Source organism: Indicator indicator, chromosome 1 (genome assembly GCF_027791375.1).
Source record: "Indicator indicator isolate 239-I01 chromosome 1, UM_Iind_1.1, whole genome shotgun sequence".
Classification (NCBI taxonomy): domain Eukaryota; kingdom Metazoa; phylum Chordata; class Aves; order Piciformes; family Indicatoridae; genus Indicator; species Indicator indicator.
Genome location: NC_072010.1, coordinates 15,908,537 through 15,927,571, shown reverse-complemented (window position 1 = coordinate 15,927,571; position 19,035 = coordinate 15,908,537). Strand labels below are relative to the sequence as shown.

General features: G+C 39.9%; 1 protein-coding gene across 1 annotated transcript in view; it reads left to right on the top strand.

Moving 5' to 3' along the window:
• Positions 1–19,035, top strand: part of PDGFD (platelet derived growth factor D) — a 146,218-nt gene that overhangs the window by 86,475 nt on the left and 40,708 nt on the right. The window contains exon 3 of the mRNA XM_054388224.1: positions 4,124–4,304. Within this exon, the coding sequence (XP_054244199.1) occupies positions 4,124–4,304 (181 nt within the window). The remainder of the gene's footprint in view (positions 1–4,123; positions 4,305–19,035) is intronic.

The following is a 19,035-nucleotide window of genomic DNA, read 5'->3' as shown; positions in this document are numbered from 1 at the left end:
AAAGGCTCTGGGGGCTGTGAGTGAGTAGGTATGTGCTTATCTGAGGGACAGATAAAAAGTGCACTGAAAAATATAACTATGTTATTAAAATAGTTTGTCTTTATTGTTACTCTTCATTGGTATAATTTCTTTGTAAACCTTTAAATATAAGTTCACAAAGTCGGTGTACTCTGCATACTGACATATCTAATAAAGTAACATCTACTATGTCCCAGTTGCTTTGGTTTCCCCTTTTACGCAGAAGTGACCATAAACTCAGTTGATCTGACTGATTAACCCAGGTAGATAGAGATAGACTGCTTTGCTTTAACAGAGCACAGAGGCAAATCTTCCCAAGATTCACTAAATCAGTATAAATCCAGGGAGTTTTTGTTTATATTTCTTTTATTCAACTATCTGTTCTGAAGGAGAGAACAGGCTTAGGATTTCCATGTGCTCTGAAAGGCAGATTGCTGTGATGCTACTTACATAAAACGCTTAAGTTTCAGCTTCCAGCCCTTTGCCTGATCATGTTGCTACATACACCTTATCTGTGCAGAGAACTGGGTTGTTAGGATTGCTGCACACCCAGCCTCTGCTTATCTTATCTTCTTTGTCAATTAATTTGCTTTTATAGAGTTTGGCAGCTCTGCAAGGTTTTATGGGATGGATTTTTTTTCCTGTTTTGCTTTGCTAATTTTCAATGATACCAATAGAGAGAACCTTTCTGTGGGTTTGCTTTCCATTTAGTAATAAAATTAAAAAACAGCCTCAAACTGGCTCTCTTTCCCTGTGCCTGGATGATTTTGGCAGGTGCTGCTTTGCTCTGGCCCTGTTGGTCCAAGATCAGCAGCAGAGTCAGTACCAGCAGTTACCTCCTAGCACTGCAATCACTTTTCCAGATTGAGAGCCTAATGAATACAGAAGCAGCCTGTTAATATTTACGTAGTGAATAAACTGTGACTGACCTTAAAGCATTGCGACTTTGAAACAGAGGGCTAATTTACTGTGGAAAAAAAAGGTGAAGAATTCTCTGTCAAGAGCCATAAAAGCTTGTGGCACAGTGAGGGGAGGTCAAGCTGCATTATGGGCTTGGGGACCATCTTGGATCTTCTTCCAGAACATCTAATTTAGGGTGCAGAAAGAAGGAGAGTCCTTCCATCATCCGTATTGTCTATGGAAACTGGAGAAATATCACATTCTTTTCTGCAGTAAAGCTTTCCCTGGCATTCCTGGAAGACCTTTGTTTGCATAGCATTGTTTCCAGAGTGAGGAATTTCTCAGGCAGACAGCTCGTGATGGCTTTAAGCCTGTTAAGTACTGTGTGTGTAGTTAGACTTTTTGCTAATGCTCAATATGTCCTTTCTGCAACTTCAGTCCCTGACAGTCCCTGCAGTGATGCTTTAGAGGGACAGCCAGAAATGTTTTAATTGAATGCTGAGAGCTGAGCATGTGCTTGAACACCAGCCATGCATATTGGACAAGTAATTCAGGACCTCTGCACCTTACCTTCCTTCTGTGCTTGCTTCTGACCTTACACTTTTATTTTTTCACAAACTTCCTAGTGTTTTCTTTCAATTTTTCATTAATGCTAATTATTGTAATTTGCATGCTATTACGACTGAACTGATTGAAATTCTTCGAGGCTGAGGAATGAATAGGTATGATAGAGCAGAGCTGTTTTGGAAAGAGGGGAAATATCCAAGGTTTTACAGAAGTTTCTAGAAGTTCTGTTAATATTTCCACAGACACATCATAAGAGACAATTCTGAAAAGTAGTTCAATTATCCAGCCTCTTAGGCTCCTTGGATGCACAGAAATAACCAAGGCAGCACCTACTCCCTTGATTGTTGCAGCAAAGCCTCTGTTTCTGAAAGCAGAAATCATCCCTGAAAGCCCATGGATTTGCCCCATTTTTGCAAGCAGTTAGTCTGGCTCCTGGCCTTAAAAGTTTGGGAGGCTGGTCAGGAGAGTTTCCACCTGAGGATCCTTCCAACCTCTGATACACTGTGAGACTGTGAGACCACAGTCTACAAGGTTATCTTATGCTGAGAACTCTGCAACCCCTCATGTTAGAATAACTGTTTGCTGCTTGTCATGATGTCCAGAGTCAGTGTTGGATGCTTGCATGGGTAGCACAGAGTTCTGCCCGGGTACCACATCCATCACCATGAGGGAGTGGGAACAGGGTGGTTGAGAGAGCCTGAGACAAGTTTACCTCTGACTGGAACTAAACTTTGTCTTGTCACAAGAAAAATGTATGTTTCAGCAGAGTGTGGGCAGATTTAAAAGTGATTTGGTTATGGTGAATCTGTTGATTCTCTGTTCTGTGCAATTTAGTATTGGTGAGTATAAAAGCAGCAGTGCTGACATTCTCAAGCCACATAGTATTTAAACTTTTTCACATGGGCTATCAGCTCAAAAAGAAAAGCAGATCTGTTATTTACAGAGCTATTCTGTTCCCACAACTGGGCAGAGAGGCAGGCACTTGGCCCACAGACCCAGAGCCGTGGAGCAGCACATTGCTAGTAAGAATCAGTTAGCAGTCTTAAACCCCCTCTTTGGAAGAAGCACATGGTTTGATAATAAAAACTTCTCCTGGTAAAGACCTCCAAAGGTTCATGGCTGAACTATACTATGGGGGTGGCAACTCTTGCCATATCTTGTTTCTTGCACTCAACCTGCCACTCCTGTCATCACCTCTCCCTTGACGGCCACATTGTATGGAACCTAAGTCTGGCTCCACAGATATCAGGGGACTGTTTTTCTCATAGAGATTGTGAGAGCAGGACTTTATGCTCTTGCCTCCCTTATTCTCCAGCTCAATGAATTAACTCAACAAATGACCCAAGATAGAGAACACACAGGCTGCAGCAGTGTCACTGTGTCCTCTCATCTCTGGGGTTGAGTGTCTGCTGCTCCTGGCAGCACGTTATTTAAGCTCTGGGGACCATGACTGTGGCAGAGGTGCCTGATCAAGGTGTGACCTTGCATAGGGCAAGAGGTGCTGCTGCTTTTCCCTTGGTGACAGCACCCACACAAACAGCAGAGGAGTTCCCTCCATGGCAGGTGGAGTACCAGTCTGCCCTTTTCTGCTTGAAAGCTTGAAATGAGTCTTTCCAAGCTATCTAGCAGAAGCATCGTTTCACCTACAAAGAAGGTCCTAAAAAGCACCTTTCAGCAGCATACACTGCCCTGCATCCCTCCAGCATCTCCCTTTGCTTCTGGCACAGTGGCAGCCCAGCTTCAAGCCCTGTGATAAGTGCAGCAAGCAGCAGCCAGTGGCTTGAGCTTCAGGGAGCTGGGAGACCACCACAAAGTGCACAAATGCTTGCAGCTGCTCAGCTTGGCCAGCCTGCCTTAAATAATATTTTATCAGATCTCTAAATAATTTATCCACCACATTAAATGCAGTGTGTATGTTTGCTATGTACTAAGCACATGTAAGTGCCTCCCACTGCTATTTTAACATGGTAGAAAATACTGTCTTTCATGTTCCAGCAGGCAAAAAATCAGTCGCTTGAGCACTCAGGCAGTAGCTTGAAACTTAGTGTATTTTGTGCTACGTGAGCCTGTCCACCATTTGTAATACTTAGATGCTTTGCAGTGGAGAACTAGGAACAGTTGTCTTTGTGTCTCCAGCTGTATTCCTGTCTATTCTTATTTCCCACCTGGAGTACTGCGTCCAGTTCTGGAGCCCCTATTACAAGAAGGATCTGGACATGTCCATAGAAGGGTCACGAGGGTGATCAGAGGGGTAGAGCACCTCTCCTACGAGGAGAGACTGAGAAAGTTGGGGCTATTCAGTCTGGAGAAGAGAAGGCTCTGAGAAGACCTTACTGTGGCCTTCCAGTATCTTAAGGGGGCCTACAAGAAAGCTGGTGTGGGACTTTTTAGGGTGTCAGGTAATGATAGGACTAGGGAAGGGAGGTGGTAGAAGCCCCATCCCTGGAGGTTTCTAAGGCCAGGCTGGATGTGGCTCTGAGTGACCTGATCTAGTGTGATGTGTCCCTGCCCACAGCAGGGGCATTGGAACTAGATGATCCTTGAGGTCCTTTCGAACCCTAACAATTCTATGATTCTGGTTGCAAACATCTTCTGTAGCCAGAGCTAGCAAAAAATAATCTTTCAAACCGGTTCCTAGGTACGACTTTGTGGAACTGGAAGATGTATCAGAGACCAGCACAGTTATACGAGGGCGGTGGTGTGGACACAAAGAAGTACCCCCAAGGATAACATCAAGAACAAATCAGATAAAGATAACCTTCAAATCCGATGACTACTTTGTGGCTAAACCTGGATTCAAGATTTGTTACTCCCTTGTGGTAAGTCACTTAGCTATGTCATGGATGAGAGACAGATTGTAGTGTAAAAGAGCATCAGTGCTTGAAGATTAGATGGTGTGGCTAACTGCATTGGATCAAAACATTAGTTGACTGAAATTATTTTCATTCCAGCAACTACATTAATACAGATCAAAGTATTTTTTACATTCTGTCATTAAATATAAAATAAAGTCAAGGCCAGGCCAGGATTTACACTAACAATATGTTCAGAAACACCAACATTTTCTACACTTAGGCTGCACTCCCAGTGCCTTGACAGATGCCTTGACAGAAATACCAAAGAAATGGCTGTTCTATGAACTCCTTTGTTATGTTCATTTGAGGTCAAATAAAAATACCTTGAGGGGTTATGGCCTAGATTCTGAGTTAGATGCAGAGTACTTTACAAGCAGTAAAGTTCTACATACTACACAATGTGCTAAGGCTCAGGGTATGTTTTCAACCATGTACCTCTTTGTATATGCAGTGGCACTGGCCTTCTATCACATACCGTTTCCATGAGATGAAAACTTCCTCTCTTTTTTTTTTGACTTTGGTTTTGTATTTAGGGAGTAGGAATGCTCACTAGTCTAAGTAGATTTTGATACAAAATTTATTCCTTTGTATTGTCCTGATTAATATTATAATGCTTTTGGTGCAGTGTAGCCTGAAAGAGGCAGATTTTGCAAACGCTCAGGAAATGGTAAGCATTCATTTATTATACTGTCATCATTATATTTTCATATTCATCACACTTCTTATTCCCTTTTTATTCAATCCACTATTATTTAACAAGGAGAAGAACACCTAGAACAGCAGTAATGTTAATGTTGTAAGAGAAGAAATCTACTGTTTGAGTCATTTCATTTCAGCCTCTTGGCTTTGCGTGCATGTATGCCTGTGTATGCTAAAAAGAGTCCATAAACAGCACTCTAAAACTGTAAAGATTGTGCTCTCTTGCATTTAAATTGTTAGGCTTCTAGTGGAGTAAGCATTTCACTGTGAGTAAATACTGAGCTCTAATTTACCCTAATTTGAAGGTAACCTAGTAAAACTAAAATTTAGGCAGAACAGTCTGTGAAAGACCACTGGGCATAAAAATGAGAGAGTGAAGCAGCCTCCCTTTATGCTGCTCATATTTCAGTGTAGCCACAGAAACCTCTGCTGCATTTAGCAAGCTTTGACCACGTACAGCTAGTCCGATAGTATTAGCCTTTCCAAAAAATCAACATTATCAGTCATAAAGGCATAGGACTCTGCCCTTCAAAACTCAAAAAAGGCTACTTTTTTATGTAATTTCAAAACTATGAGTAAACAGAGAATTTTACAGGCTTGCAAATCTATTCAGAAGAATGTTCACCAAGTGCAACCTTCTGAATGAAATCCTGTTTTATTTCTGAGAAGGTGATGAGTGGCATCTGCGAGATGGAAGATGATATGTACTTAACTGATCTTCAGATTCAGAGCCATCCAACCTAAAACTGCAGGATTAATATTCAGCAGTGTCAGCCCTTTCTCGATAGTCCCCACAGTCACTTAGAACTCAGTTCATAGATATGCTGAGCACTGCTGACCTCTGAAGGTGGAACTCATTGTGAGTTTCTAGGCACCAAACCAGGGAGCATTAATGAAGCGTGCAAAAACATATGGTATTTTGTATCGGATGAAATGAAAGACCTTTACATTGCTTTTTTTCTTTACTTTGTAACCTTCTCCAAGACAAAGCTAATTCTGGGGCTATCTTGGGAAATGCTGTTATGTTCGGTGTTTGGATCTGTATGGCAGTTGTTTATTTGTATACTAGACTCTGACTGATAATTTTCCAGAGCAAATTGAAGCAAACGATTTGGAGAGTTCACTTGAGTTTATTGATCAGCTGCATCTCCTGAGCGTGGTGCCAGTATGGCTGGGTGAATTTCTCTGGGTGAATTATCTATTGCACATGAAGCCAAACAGCCTTGCAGCCTTGCTCTCTGGTCCTCTCATTTATGAATCTTCAAGCAAGACAGTTAAGTTCATTTCATGTGATGCAGATCAAGTTTTTACTTAGTTCAGCACTCTGCACAAGGCACAAATGAGGCACTGCAGAGCTTAGCAGAAACATACTTCATCATCTTTGTGTACTTGTGGTTTTCTGTTAACTTCACATTTCAGTGTCATTTAGAGAGACAAAAAGGGATTATTTTTTATAAAAAGACATAAATTAGACTTGTATCAATGAAAATCACATTTGCCCTTGTAAACACAGCATGCAGAGTAAACAACCCATGCAGAGTAAGCAACCAGGACTCAATTATGCAGGACAGTGGGATTAGAATTCAAAGTGACTCTGGAAAATTGGACTGAAAAAAACACAAGGACGACCCTTAACAGGACAAGGTTGAAAGCCGTACAGATGCATGGGAGTAATTAGCTGTCCCAATAGAAGATAATGGACAATGGGAAAGGGAGCAGACCTGTGAAATAAAATCTGACCATCTAAACATAGCATTCAGCAGCTTTTGCTTGCTGAAGTTGAATCCTTCCACCTTCTTCCTCCTCCTCTCTCTGCATCCTCTGCCTCTTGGCACCTCTGCCTTTGCCTACTCTGTGAGTCAGAGGAAGTAGAAAGGCTCAAGAGGGAGCAATGAGAGTGATTTTGGATGAAAGGGGCAGATCCAACGTGCTGTTTCCTGTCCATGATCCAGTCTTTCCCCATGAAGCCATAGAACTCCCTGGGGTAGGAGCTTCAGGATGGACTGGACTCCAGGAACTTATTGGTGAATTGAGTGTGCTTCACTGCTAATCCCAAATTGAATAAGAGTCAAAAGTGTCCTAAAATGGCTGGAAAAAGTCACTCCTACACTGTGCTGTCTCTGATGGTGCAGAAGTAGGTAAGTATGCTCAGCTGGTGTCTGGTCTCTATGAACACTTCATATTCAAAGCCCCCAGTTGTTGCAGTGCAGTTTGTTGGCTTAGCCTGGGTACCCACATAGAGAAATGTCTCCCTTGAACCTCTTTAGAAAGCATCTTTTTCTTCAAGCTTCACAAACCCAGAGCAAAAATGTTCTGGAGCAAGTGCTGGACAGCTATTAGGCATGAGCTTCACTTAGCTGCAAATTTGTTTGAAATTCGTTCCTGCCATTATCACATGAAGTGCTTACTTCTCAAACATTTATTTTTTGCTTTTCTTGATTGAGTTGCCTTAGAAACATTAGTTTGCAGTATAGAAGGCACTGATTATTCCAGCCTTTTTTCTCACACTTTATGTAATTTCTTCTCCTAAGGACATAGTGTTTCACCATAAACACTGTGGAAATATGTGGTACAAAAGGTCTTAGATTACTTACAGAGTTGCTAATGAGAAGGTAGGCATCATCATGAGAAAGGTCCCTGAGTTGCTCGCCTGAGAGTGGGTGATGTTGCCACAAATGTAAAATTTCATTCTACTGCTGCTTGCAGTGCAGTTACCTCAACTGAAGATTCTTGCGTGGAGCAAGTAAGTATTCAATAATTACTAAAAATACTGCATCGGTTATTTTGAGATGCAGGCATGTAAATTGTTACATCTGGAAATAATCTTTGCTTGATTGAAGTGATTTTATACAATATTCTTTTTCCTTCTGAAGCGAAATTCTTCCAGTGTCCTAATTCTGGAAGGGAATGTTAACAAGATTGAACCTTATGTTTTACAAGTACATTAGCATGGACAGGGATGTGTTCCAACAATAAAGGTGAATGTTTTGAATTAAAATTCCAACTCTGCATTTAATTTAATTCTAATGAGACAACTAGAAAATGTCAGATTCCATTTGCTAATTAAAAGCATTGTTTTAAGTTTATTGTAAAAGGAACATATTTGTTATACCTTTATAACAGTAAATTGTTATTGCCTTACTAATTGTTTCATTAATCCTAAATTAAATCCATACTGTGGAACTTTTTTGTAAAATCAGTATTGGAAACAAGGGCTACAAAAAAGCTAGGAACATATGTATACATGCAGACATAAATATATACAAAGATGTAAGGTTAAACCCCCATGTACTTACATATACAACTTTTTACATACATATATATGTGCGTGTATATGTATATGGTTTTGCCTTTCTTTTCTTATTAATTCATGACTAGGAAACATCACATGGCATTAAAAGCAATCTTTCTTTACTTGGGAATTGTAAACCAACAGTGGTGGGCACGTGGTGGTGAACAGGAAAATAGTAAGTGCATTTATCCCAGGACAAACTTACTGTCAAAATGTGTATTAATGTGTTAGATCATGAGCCATTTTTACTTATTTGAAATTGAATTTTTTTCAAATGAAGAAGCTATAAAGAAGTTAATGGAATGGAGTAGGGGTAACTTTGAGGTTGGATCCATTATATGGAATTTTACAGACAAGTAGTTTTCTGCTAAACACTCAATTTACAGGTCACTACTCATGATCAAAAAAGAGCATTGGTCACAAAATGGGGTAAGAAACCATAATCTAATAGAAGTTAGTTACTTTCTCATGCAAGAAATTTGGACCAAAGTTAGTTCCAATACTGAACCTCAACTCTTTGATGCTGCCTATTAAGCTCACAAGAAAACACCAAAAATTCAAAGCACAGTCAGAAAATGCAAATGTGCAGGGAAAGAACCGGATTCTGATACTTATATACACAGTCACTCTGAATCAAGAGACTAGCACCTTGTATTTTACCACGTATATTTGCAAAAATAATGCAGCACCAGGCTGGAGGGTTTTGTTTGGGTTTTTTGGTGGGGGTTTTTTTGTTGTGGTTTTTTTTTTTTTTTAATAAGGCAATAAGTAACCTCCCTTGTAAGAGTTAATATAATCACAAAAATATTCAGTCACCAGTGTGAATACAGATTCATAAAGATCCTAAAAGATAATTAGTTCTTTATCACCAACCACAGAGCTGAATCCAGCCTGGAAGCTGCATGAGTCTTTGCTGCTGTGCTTCTGTTTTCACTTGTCACTTCTTTCACAGAGTAGACATTTCATTTCTGTCTCCAAGACAAAATACTCTGCCTGAAAACCCATATAATATATCTCATGTGACAATAGGCATGATAATGGCGCATGAATTCCTTCCCTGCTTTTAGATAATCCCAGTAAATTGCTGGGGGTACAAAAGGAGAGGAACAGGGTGAGGGAGAATGTCTACATTAATAAATTGGTTGAATATGAAATAGATCTCACAATGAAGAAGAAAGAACTTACATGTGGATGCTTTACCAGTTGTTCTTCTTGCTCTTTTTCTGATTTCAATTTTGATTCCCTGTTTATGCTAAAGAGCAAGATTTTTTATAAATACAAACCATGTGCAAAACTCATAACAATTTATATGATGGAACTTCTATTTTCTTAAATTCTGTCAGAATACTACTTTCTGTGGTTTTGCTCAAGGCATGCCATCATCATAAAGTTATCAGCCAGAGGCTCATCTTTCAGGAGAGAAGTAATTAAGTCCTTTCTAATTAGCTAAAACTTACTTAAAATCATTAACATGCTTTCCCCAACTTTGCATAAGCAGAGAATTTGAGAGATTATCTAAGCACAACTTTTTTCTTTATTTTTTTCCTCTTTGTTAATTTAATTTGGAAGTTGTTATAATGTTTTAAAAAGCAGCATAAAATGACAGCATGTTAAAAAGAGAGTTTGTGCCTCAGTGCATCTTGAGACATGAAGCATCTCAGAGGAATTTTATATGGGGAGGATGAATGCTTTCCATTTAATGAAGGTTCCTTAGAATCCAGCAAGCTTCAGTCTGTTGCTTAATTCATCTCACAGGACCCAGCTTGTCTTTCATCAGAGTTTGATGAAGGAAGGAAAGTGGTGTGGTAGACAAGCAAAGCGGTGTGGTAGGCAGGGATGTTCCAGTTATCCCAACACTCAGAGCAGAACAAAACGTAATGAAGGATACAAAAGCAGCAAAACTGGGAGTTGAATAGCTTGACAATAAGAAAATGGCATACTTGGGTTGAGAAGGCATGTCTGGACAAGCAATTTCACAGGCAGCATTGGCTGCTCCAGGGGCAGGCAGAATTCATAATTAAAAGGTTCATTTCAACATTGTCATCTAATCAAGAGCTATTTCTCCCTCTAAATTCCTATCACACCTTCCAAAACTTCTAACCTTTACTGTCTAGCTCCTAAATCTTGTCCATCCCATTCCCTCAGGTGGAAAACCTTGCAGCCTTTCAAGCCTGAGACTCATCAACTGAATGCGGAACATCTGTCAGAGGGAGCCTAGGGGCTGCAGCCAAAGCTAGGATTTGACCTGGCCCAAGACTTTACAGTCAGTTGTCCCAGACCACATATTCTCCCAGTTTTCCCTAGACTGTGGACTAACATAATCCTTCTCTTGGCAGATCTATTCTGAATGTCTGATGCTGCTTTCGTGTTTACTCTTGCTGCAGACACAAAGATAAGTTCCAGTCCTACTATGTGACTGGCTTTCTACTGTGAGTCTCCCTGTCTTGTGTCTTAATTTCTAAAGCCATTTCTGAGTCAGAGATGACGCTGATAAGAGAGTGGTGAACAAAAGTAGCATTCAGGGAGAAGAATCACCTACCAGCTTGGCATCAGAGGATGCTGTGAATACTAAAGGGAAGGACTGATACATGAAGGAATGGCAAAGTAACAGCAGCAGCAAAGACAAGGGAGGGGAGTTAAGTATAGATCAGGTTCAGAAATGAAGGTAGTTGTGGGTAAGGCAAGCATACACTTTGCCTCTTTGGAAAAGGCAAGATTACAGAGAAAGAGAAGGCAGCAGAAGTGCCAAAAGGCAATGAATAGAGGGGCAGAAGTAGCCTCAGACAAAAAAAGATTCTTTAGAGCTAAAAGGAAAAAAAAAGCCAAAGCACAGAGAGGGTATGACTGACAATGTGGAACTTAGCAAACATAAAACAAAAGATGAGAAAGAGAAAACTTTCTTTCTTTACCAGGAAAGATGTCCACATGTCAGTTATTTATTTCAGTAACATGAAAGCATTTTCAGTTGGACTGAAGAGGGGTCAATGACAATTAAGGAAACATTTTGTACAAGGTAATAAAGGGAAAGAGGTATTTGTATGAACCAGAAGAGTTGTGGTGGCATGGTTAGGAAGGAAAGGAGTTAAATTAATCGGAGCTTTAAAATAGGCAGTTGACTTGCAACTGGAAAGTCTAGTAGGAGAGCAGGTGTGGATCAGGTAGAAAGCAGGGCAAAAGTAGGGCCATTTGAAGACATTAGCCTCTTTTGGCAAAACCCATGACTGTGAATGGAGAAGCAGTAGGGCTGGGTTTGGGAATGTTTCAAAAGTGAAAAGAGTCAGAAAGAACCTGAATGAAGAACTGAGTTATGGCCAGGGAAACACAGACCTTCTGGCAAGGAAGATACCAAAAACAGAAGCAGTGTGTCCCAGTAAGCACACAAAAGCTCCTGGAAGCCTTCAACTGATAAAACAAGTTTTTCTGGAAGAAAAATAGACCTTAATGTCTGTGTTTTCCCAGCTGCAAGCTTATGTGCATGGCAGTATTGGTGTTTGAGTATTATAGAGGAGAGCTGCTTTCCTCCATCCCTGATTTGTTGACAGCTCAGTTAAAGTGTGGCTTCTTTGCAGAACATTGTCATTGGTCTGCAGTCCTGTTCATGACCAATTTCCATTGAAAATGCCACATCCAGTAGTGTCTTATGCACTTTTTGAGAATTCACAAAAGTTGTGGTGGTAGCCAAGGACAAGAAAATGTATCACTCTGCATCTTCAAAGGATTATCAAACAAGTGTGTAACTTCCAAATCCAGTACCCTGTCCCAAATAGTTGACTCTAACTAGACGTAGAGTCATTGTTCATTTAGAACAGGTTTTGGTTTTGAAAGACTGCATTTCCTGCTGACAGGACTTACCTGTTTTAAGAATTCCTCAGGAAGTCGGTGCCCCAGAGGAAATTCCTACTTTTCCAAGGTAACGTAGAGATACAGAGACAAAAATAGAAAAGACCTTCATGTGCAATACAAGAGGTTTACCCATGTTAAAACAAGTCAAGAAAAGAATCATAGTTTATTCTTTGTAGAAGCTGAAAAACCTTATTCAACAGCAACATGATTTCTTGCAAACTACAACACAAGCAAATTGGAAAATGCAAATTCCAAGGAGCATGCAGTCATATTAGTAATGCAATCAAACAACTACATAGCATGTCAGAGTAATGGATAAGGGCCACAGAAATGTTGCAGTTGTTGGAAGGTGTGTATAACTGGCAGAATAAAGACTTTGGTTCTTTAATTAAATGAAAGAGGGGACCACCAGTCTTATTACAACTGGCCATGATCTTACAGAATCACAGAATCACAGGTTGGAAAAGACCTTTGAGATCATCAAGTCCAACCTATCACCCAACACCATCTAATCAACTAAACCATAGCACTAAGTGCCTCATCCAGTCTTATTTTAAACACTTCCAGGGACGGTGACTCCACCACCACCCTGGGCAGCCCATTCCAATGGACAATCACTCTTTCTGTGAAGAATTTCTTCCTAACATCCAGCCTAAACTTCCCCTGGCACAGCTCGAGACTGTGTCCTCTCATTCTGTCACTGGTTGCCTGCAAGAAAAGACCAACCCCCACCTGGCTACATCTTGCCACTGTTCTTGGCTAAGTGAGGGGATATATGATTCACTGTCCCTTCAGCTTGCATGCCAAGTTGCTTCCAGGTTGATAATCAGTTTCTGGTCCTAATAGAGGTGGGTATATTAAAAAAAAAAATGTGTACAAAAGCTAATCCTTTCTACATTCTTCAGATACTAGTTAGGGTCAAGCAGTCTCTTTTAAATAAAAATACAGCATACTCTGTAAGCAGACTGACAGTGAGCCAAAGTTCATTACTGGTCAGTGGCAAATTTGTGCCATTGGACATGTGTGGGAAATTAAACCCATTGCCAAACATTTGGGAAAAATCTTAAGTAACCATTGATAATTAGAGAAATAAATCAGTGATACCTAACAGTCTGGAAATACCATGAGTGATGGATGGAAGATAGTCAAGATATTTTCATGTCAAAACTACTTTGGGCAAATCAATTAGTTAACAAAATAATTTATTATTTCAGGATTGTTTTTAGAGCTTGCCAGTCTTAAAATTAGTAATGCTACTTCCCACATATGTTGGAAATTTTTTTCAGGGTATCAATAAAGAAGTATTCTTAATTAACTTGAAATATATGTAGGTAGTAGAAAGTTAGGTTGGATCCAGCACTGAAAATTGTAGTGCACTGAATGAAAGGGTACATTATCTGTGCCCTAGTAAGCAGAACCTGGGTGAGGACAAAGTCCATCGTGTTCTCTGGCTTTGCTTCCCATGTTTGTGTAACCAAACAGAAAACATCGATAGCTTCAACATAATATTGCAGCAGTCTTAATATAGCTCCTGTTAGAAAATGTGAAAGTCCTTGTACCTAATTTGTTTGTTTAGAGTTGACCATTAGGAGAGCACCATGGGAGATGGGAAATACAGTAGCAAACCGGACATACCAACAAACATCCCATCAATACTGCTGATAGATATGTGGACCTCTCTGTGTCTAAGCTAGGAAGGTTAAACCCAACAATCTTCACCTAAGTTTACCCTAAACCACACACCAGTGTGTGAGAACATGAGGTGAGTTTACACTGTCAGACTTTGTTGACAACAGTCATTAACCTGTGCATTGCATTAGGTGTTTGGTTGAAAAGTGGGACTATTGTAGATTGTTGACTTAAGGACATAATGCCGTCTCTGTAAATCCATATTCTGTCCTTTAATTCCACTTTGACAACAGCTGAAGATTGTTAGCATGTGAAATGATGATAATATATGATGAACCTACTTTTTATTTTGATTTTGTAACTCTGGAGGGTGTTTTATAGAAATTTAGTTACAGACAGCAGATTTATAGGGAGAACAGAGATGCCATGTTTGATTCTATAAAAAGGTTAATTAGGTCCTTAAGTGGAATTACAGTGCTGCAAAGAGGTATTGATTAACTTCTGGTGCTTCAGGGTGGCACGGTTGTTCTTTTCTACCAGTGTGGCCACAAGGGAAGAGGAGATAGCCTGTTCTTCCCAGGCCTTGTTCCTATTGAGCAGTTCTGCTTTATATTTTCCACAAAGGCTGAAGATGCAGTTTAACTTTAATGTGTGCCAGCAGTGTTGGAGAAGAGTAGGAAGAAAGTGTCCTTTCAGAATCTCCTTCTGAAAGACTTCCAGAAGTGACTGTAAATTGGAACATGCTAGACCTCCAAACCTGCACTGAGGAAATTTTGCAAACCCATCACAGCATGTGTAGGTTGCAAACTGTCTTTTAAATCAAAACAAGAATTGTGTGTCTTCACACTCTCGTAGAAAGGTGAGCTCCTAGGCTCAGCTTCAAGTTTTGTATTACACCGATACTATTTATTCCACTATGTGTCAATGTTACCTTACAAAGCCTTGCAGCACAATCCTGCTTTGGTACTGTTCTAGACCAAATTCGGCTTGCAGGGTCATTTTCAACCTTACCACTGTTCAATGTGGTTTTTGTCATTCTTGGCAAGCCAAGGAAAACAATGCACTGTTTATAAGCTGTGTTTGCTGACAGAATAAATGTTTACCTTGTTTACTGCAACATCTGGAGAATACTACTGGATCAAGTGATATGATTGTTTTAGGATTTCTGGGTCAAAATTTGCTGGGGGAGGGCAGGTTGTAAGTTTGGGTGTTTTTTTTTTTTTAATTCAATAATGTGTAATACAGGTAAACAGAATCTGATAATTTTAAAATGTGAGGCCATTCAGACCATTTTTCAGACCAAGAGTCTTCTGTGATGTAAATTCATTGTTTCTTCATCTAGTATAATTTTTAAGTATAACAAGCATAGGAGCATACCTCACAGGAGATTAAAGCACAGACTAATAAATCACTGCTGGAAAGACAGTTTTAATTTTCTTTCTTTTAATGTCATACTGTTTCCTGGAATTATATTCCTTCCTAATTTATGATAAAGGAGTCTGTTCTGTTTGTCATGGGTGTTGATCTCCTCTAAATATTTACAGAGTGCTCTCACACTTTGCTTATTGCTTAGTCAAGCAGTGATGTCTATGTTTAGCTTTTAATCTTTCCCAAAAATTCAGGCTATGCAGTCCCCTCAGAGCTTTTGATGTTCTTTTCAAAATTCCCCCAGATTTTCCCAGCTTTTTACAATGTCTCTGTGGTAGTGAAGGTGTGGTTCAAGCACCATCACAGCTGTGTAATGGGTTGAGTGCCACCTGCCATGATACTCCATTTAGGCAGATCTATAGTACAGTGGCCAGCTTCCCTGCCCTAACACTAGGAATGGGACATTTTACGTGTTTTCCTCTGTCAGCTCTGTCCATCTCTGAGCTCCAAGTTTCCTACATTTCTCCTGCTTAGCCTGTAATTCGGAGTCACATTAGGTTGCATTTTTTTCAGGGTAATCTCCTTGCTGGGCCATGTTAATATTTGTGGGGTTTCCATGTCCTCAGTGAAGATGGCTGTGTCTGCTGTTGCACTGCCTGCAGGTCTGGGCACAGCATCGTGAGCTCGGAGAGGGTCTGGCCTCCCAGTTGCAGCTCTGAGCTAAGGTTCCACCACTTCTTGCCCTGACATCTTCTCACAGCTTCAAGTCTTGCCACCTCAAAGGCAGCCACAATGAGCCTTTGTAAAATGCTACATGATTAGCTTCTAAAAGAAACTACAGAGGCATGCTGTGTTGTTCCTGCTTGCAGTCAGGTGCACTGCCCCAGCAAGGTAGGCTACATGGCCAAACCAAGACTGATGAACAAAGGGGTTTGTCTGCTACACTCTTTTATTTGGGTACTTGCTTTTTCTCTGCCTGCCAAACTTACCTCATTTCCTCTCTAGTTTAAGCAATTGTATGATTACAAAATGGAGAACAGCATTCCCAAATTCCAAACAGGAAGATGAAACAGCAAAAATTTGCTTCAGACGGTGTCAAACCACTTGCAACTGATTCAGTGAGTGGGAGAAGACTGGCAGTTATTCTTATCCTCCCCTCCTCCTCCTTGGGCTGCATCATTACTGGAGCTTTTGGAATCTCTGCTCTTCCTTTTAGTATTTTTAGTCTTATTCTGACTCTGCAGTTCCAGGCACAGGTCATCAGAAAAGGTCCTTTCTCCATACTGAAGAAGCTGGTGTGCTTGCAGGCTGGCACTGTTCTTTGTTCAGCACGTTGCTTCTTGCATCAATGACCTTCACGCTACATCTCCAAAGGCAGTCATGACACTGTATAAATCTGATTTGTATTTTCTGTGCATACATCTTTATTAAATTTACGATCTTCTGTTTGGCTTTGAGCACTTGATAAAGTCCATACATGTCTTCATAATAGCACAGATGACAGATATGTCACTGAGTGTTTCTGGTTTTCCCTTGCATATGCATATTCACACACACACATCTTTTTATTAGTCGCAGAGTTCCTGCCACTTTAGACATGATACGATAAATCTTACTAGAATTTTTTTTTGGCTAAATGACAGTTACATGAAATAAGCCCCTGCCTGCTGCTGAGCTTTGTGCTACTGAATTGAACACCTCAAACCTAGTGCCTGGGTTGTCTCCACAATCCTTTGCCTACAACCTCTTCTCTGTTTTTCAACCTTTGCATTCTCTCCATTCTGAACTGATTTTGAATATATATACTGTGTCTGAAAAAGAAAATCTATTGTATTTCCTAGCTCTCATAATACCAAGAAAAATGCAGTTGTTTTCTTTGATTGTCAGTTTAATGACCAGTCAGTACTTAACTAGAGAAGGTCTGAGCCTGTAACTACAGAGGGTCAGATTTTGCAACTCATATGCATCACTGGAAGCTAAAAATAATTTTTAGATCTGTGGAATTTGCGTATCTTGTTGTCAGTTTGTTTTCATTAGAATCCAGTTTTTCTGTGACCCTTAACAACAGGGTTTTTTTAAATTTCATAGTTGTTGTTTGGGTAAATATTTTAATTGTACAAATTGATGTTGTGTGGCAGACAAAAGTTACTTTACGGGTTCCCTTCTTTTTTTTTAAGCTGCAGAAGACATTTTGTTTGATTATACTTCTGATCTTGGCAGATGTAGAAATGCTTCCTTTTAATCAATATTTGTGTTCTGATGTATTTCTTAGAGGTTGTGTGGTAAAAAATAATCTGTAATGAGAGTTGGCCTTGAACTGTAGGAACTGGACACAGTATGGTCTCATTCCATGTTGTCCAATCATCAGTCGTATAATGAATCTTAAATACAAGCTTTTAGAGGATCATGCCCTCTAATAAAGTTGTCTTTGTATCCCAAATTGTCAGTAAAGATTGTTAAACAGGATTGATGTGAGCCAAACCATGTGCACAAGGTTATTTGTGCTATAACATTTTAGCATGGCCGGTTTGGGACCAATATGGGCCTCAGGCTGTTTCCAGTATGCACTTTGTTGTGGCCATTCTGTTTTGCTGGGTAATAGTTATGTCCTAGGCCGTGAGTCATACCATCTCTGCTCAATCTCTACCTCATTTTATTTACTAATGTAGTTGTAGCCGAAAAAGATCTTACATGGAGGTCTTTTCTCGTCACAGCTTGACAGAACTATGAATAACAGAGTTAATGGCATCTGTGAGCCCTGGTGTTTAATGTCTGCAGATTTAGGGTAATTTTAAAAAAGAAAATTTGAGGAGAAAAGAAAAAAAAAACAATAAAAGAATGATCAAATCCTTACACTGTGGAAAATGGCCTAGAAAAAGTGACACAAATATTTCAGCTGCTGTAAGGCAGGGTCAAACAACAACCTTTGGGCCACAAAAATTTATCTCACACTAAGGTCTAGCCAATAAATTTGAAACAAAGAATACTTGGAAGAACCTGGAAACTATGAGAACAGATAGTCTGACAGCTCTATGATTTGTGTTGCATGCAGAAGAGGCTGCTAGTGATTCAAATAAGCTGCTGAAAACTGCTTTTTCTAGAATTGAACAGAAATTTGGAATACTGTGTAGGTATGGTTATCTAAACCAAACAGAAGGCAATTGCTCTGTTTAAAGATGAAGTGAAACTTTGGCACCTAAATGGAAATGAGATCCTTATTTCAAAATGTGCACTGTACTACATGTCTGTATTAGCTCTGGTTAGCATCAGGTCTTATGTGCTTGTTATATATGAATGGATGGTGAACAGCCTGAATGTATCACTCATAATATAATTCAGGAGGCCTTCCACCCCCTTGACTTCCACCCCTTTTCTCCAGGCATATGAATTTATTCAGAAAACTCTGGGTTATAAAAAAAAATCAAGAGCAGTCAGGGAAGAGAGTATACAAGCAGCAGAAAATAGTACACTCTACTACCTATGTATATTATGTGTCTCCATCGGAAATATCTGCTTCCCCACCTTAGCAGCAAGTTTGTGCACTGGCATTGCTAGCTGTTTCAAGTTCATTTTCCAAAAACATTAAGAAATAGATTAGAGAAAATGCTTATAATGCCAACAGCTGAAATCTGGAGGATTGCATAGCTGCTGGTTTTCTAGTGGTGTAGCAGTTGTCCTGGAGAGTTTGTCATCCTAAACAAAGATGGACAGAGTAGCCAGGAGGGATATATTGAAGCCAGCAGTAAAAAGCAAACAGACTAGGTTTGGTATGTTAAAAATGCTCTCTGGCTTTCAGGAAAGACGTAAAAGGTTTTGTGCCACAGAGTAAAATCTTCCTGCCAGAGGGTGGAGTTGTGCTTGCCC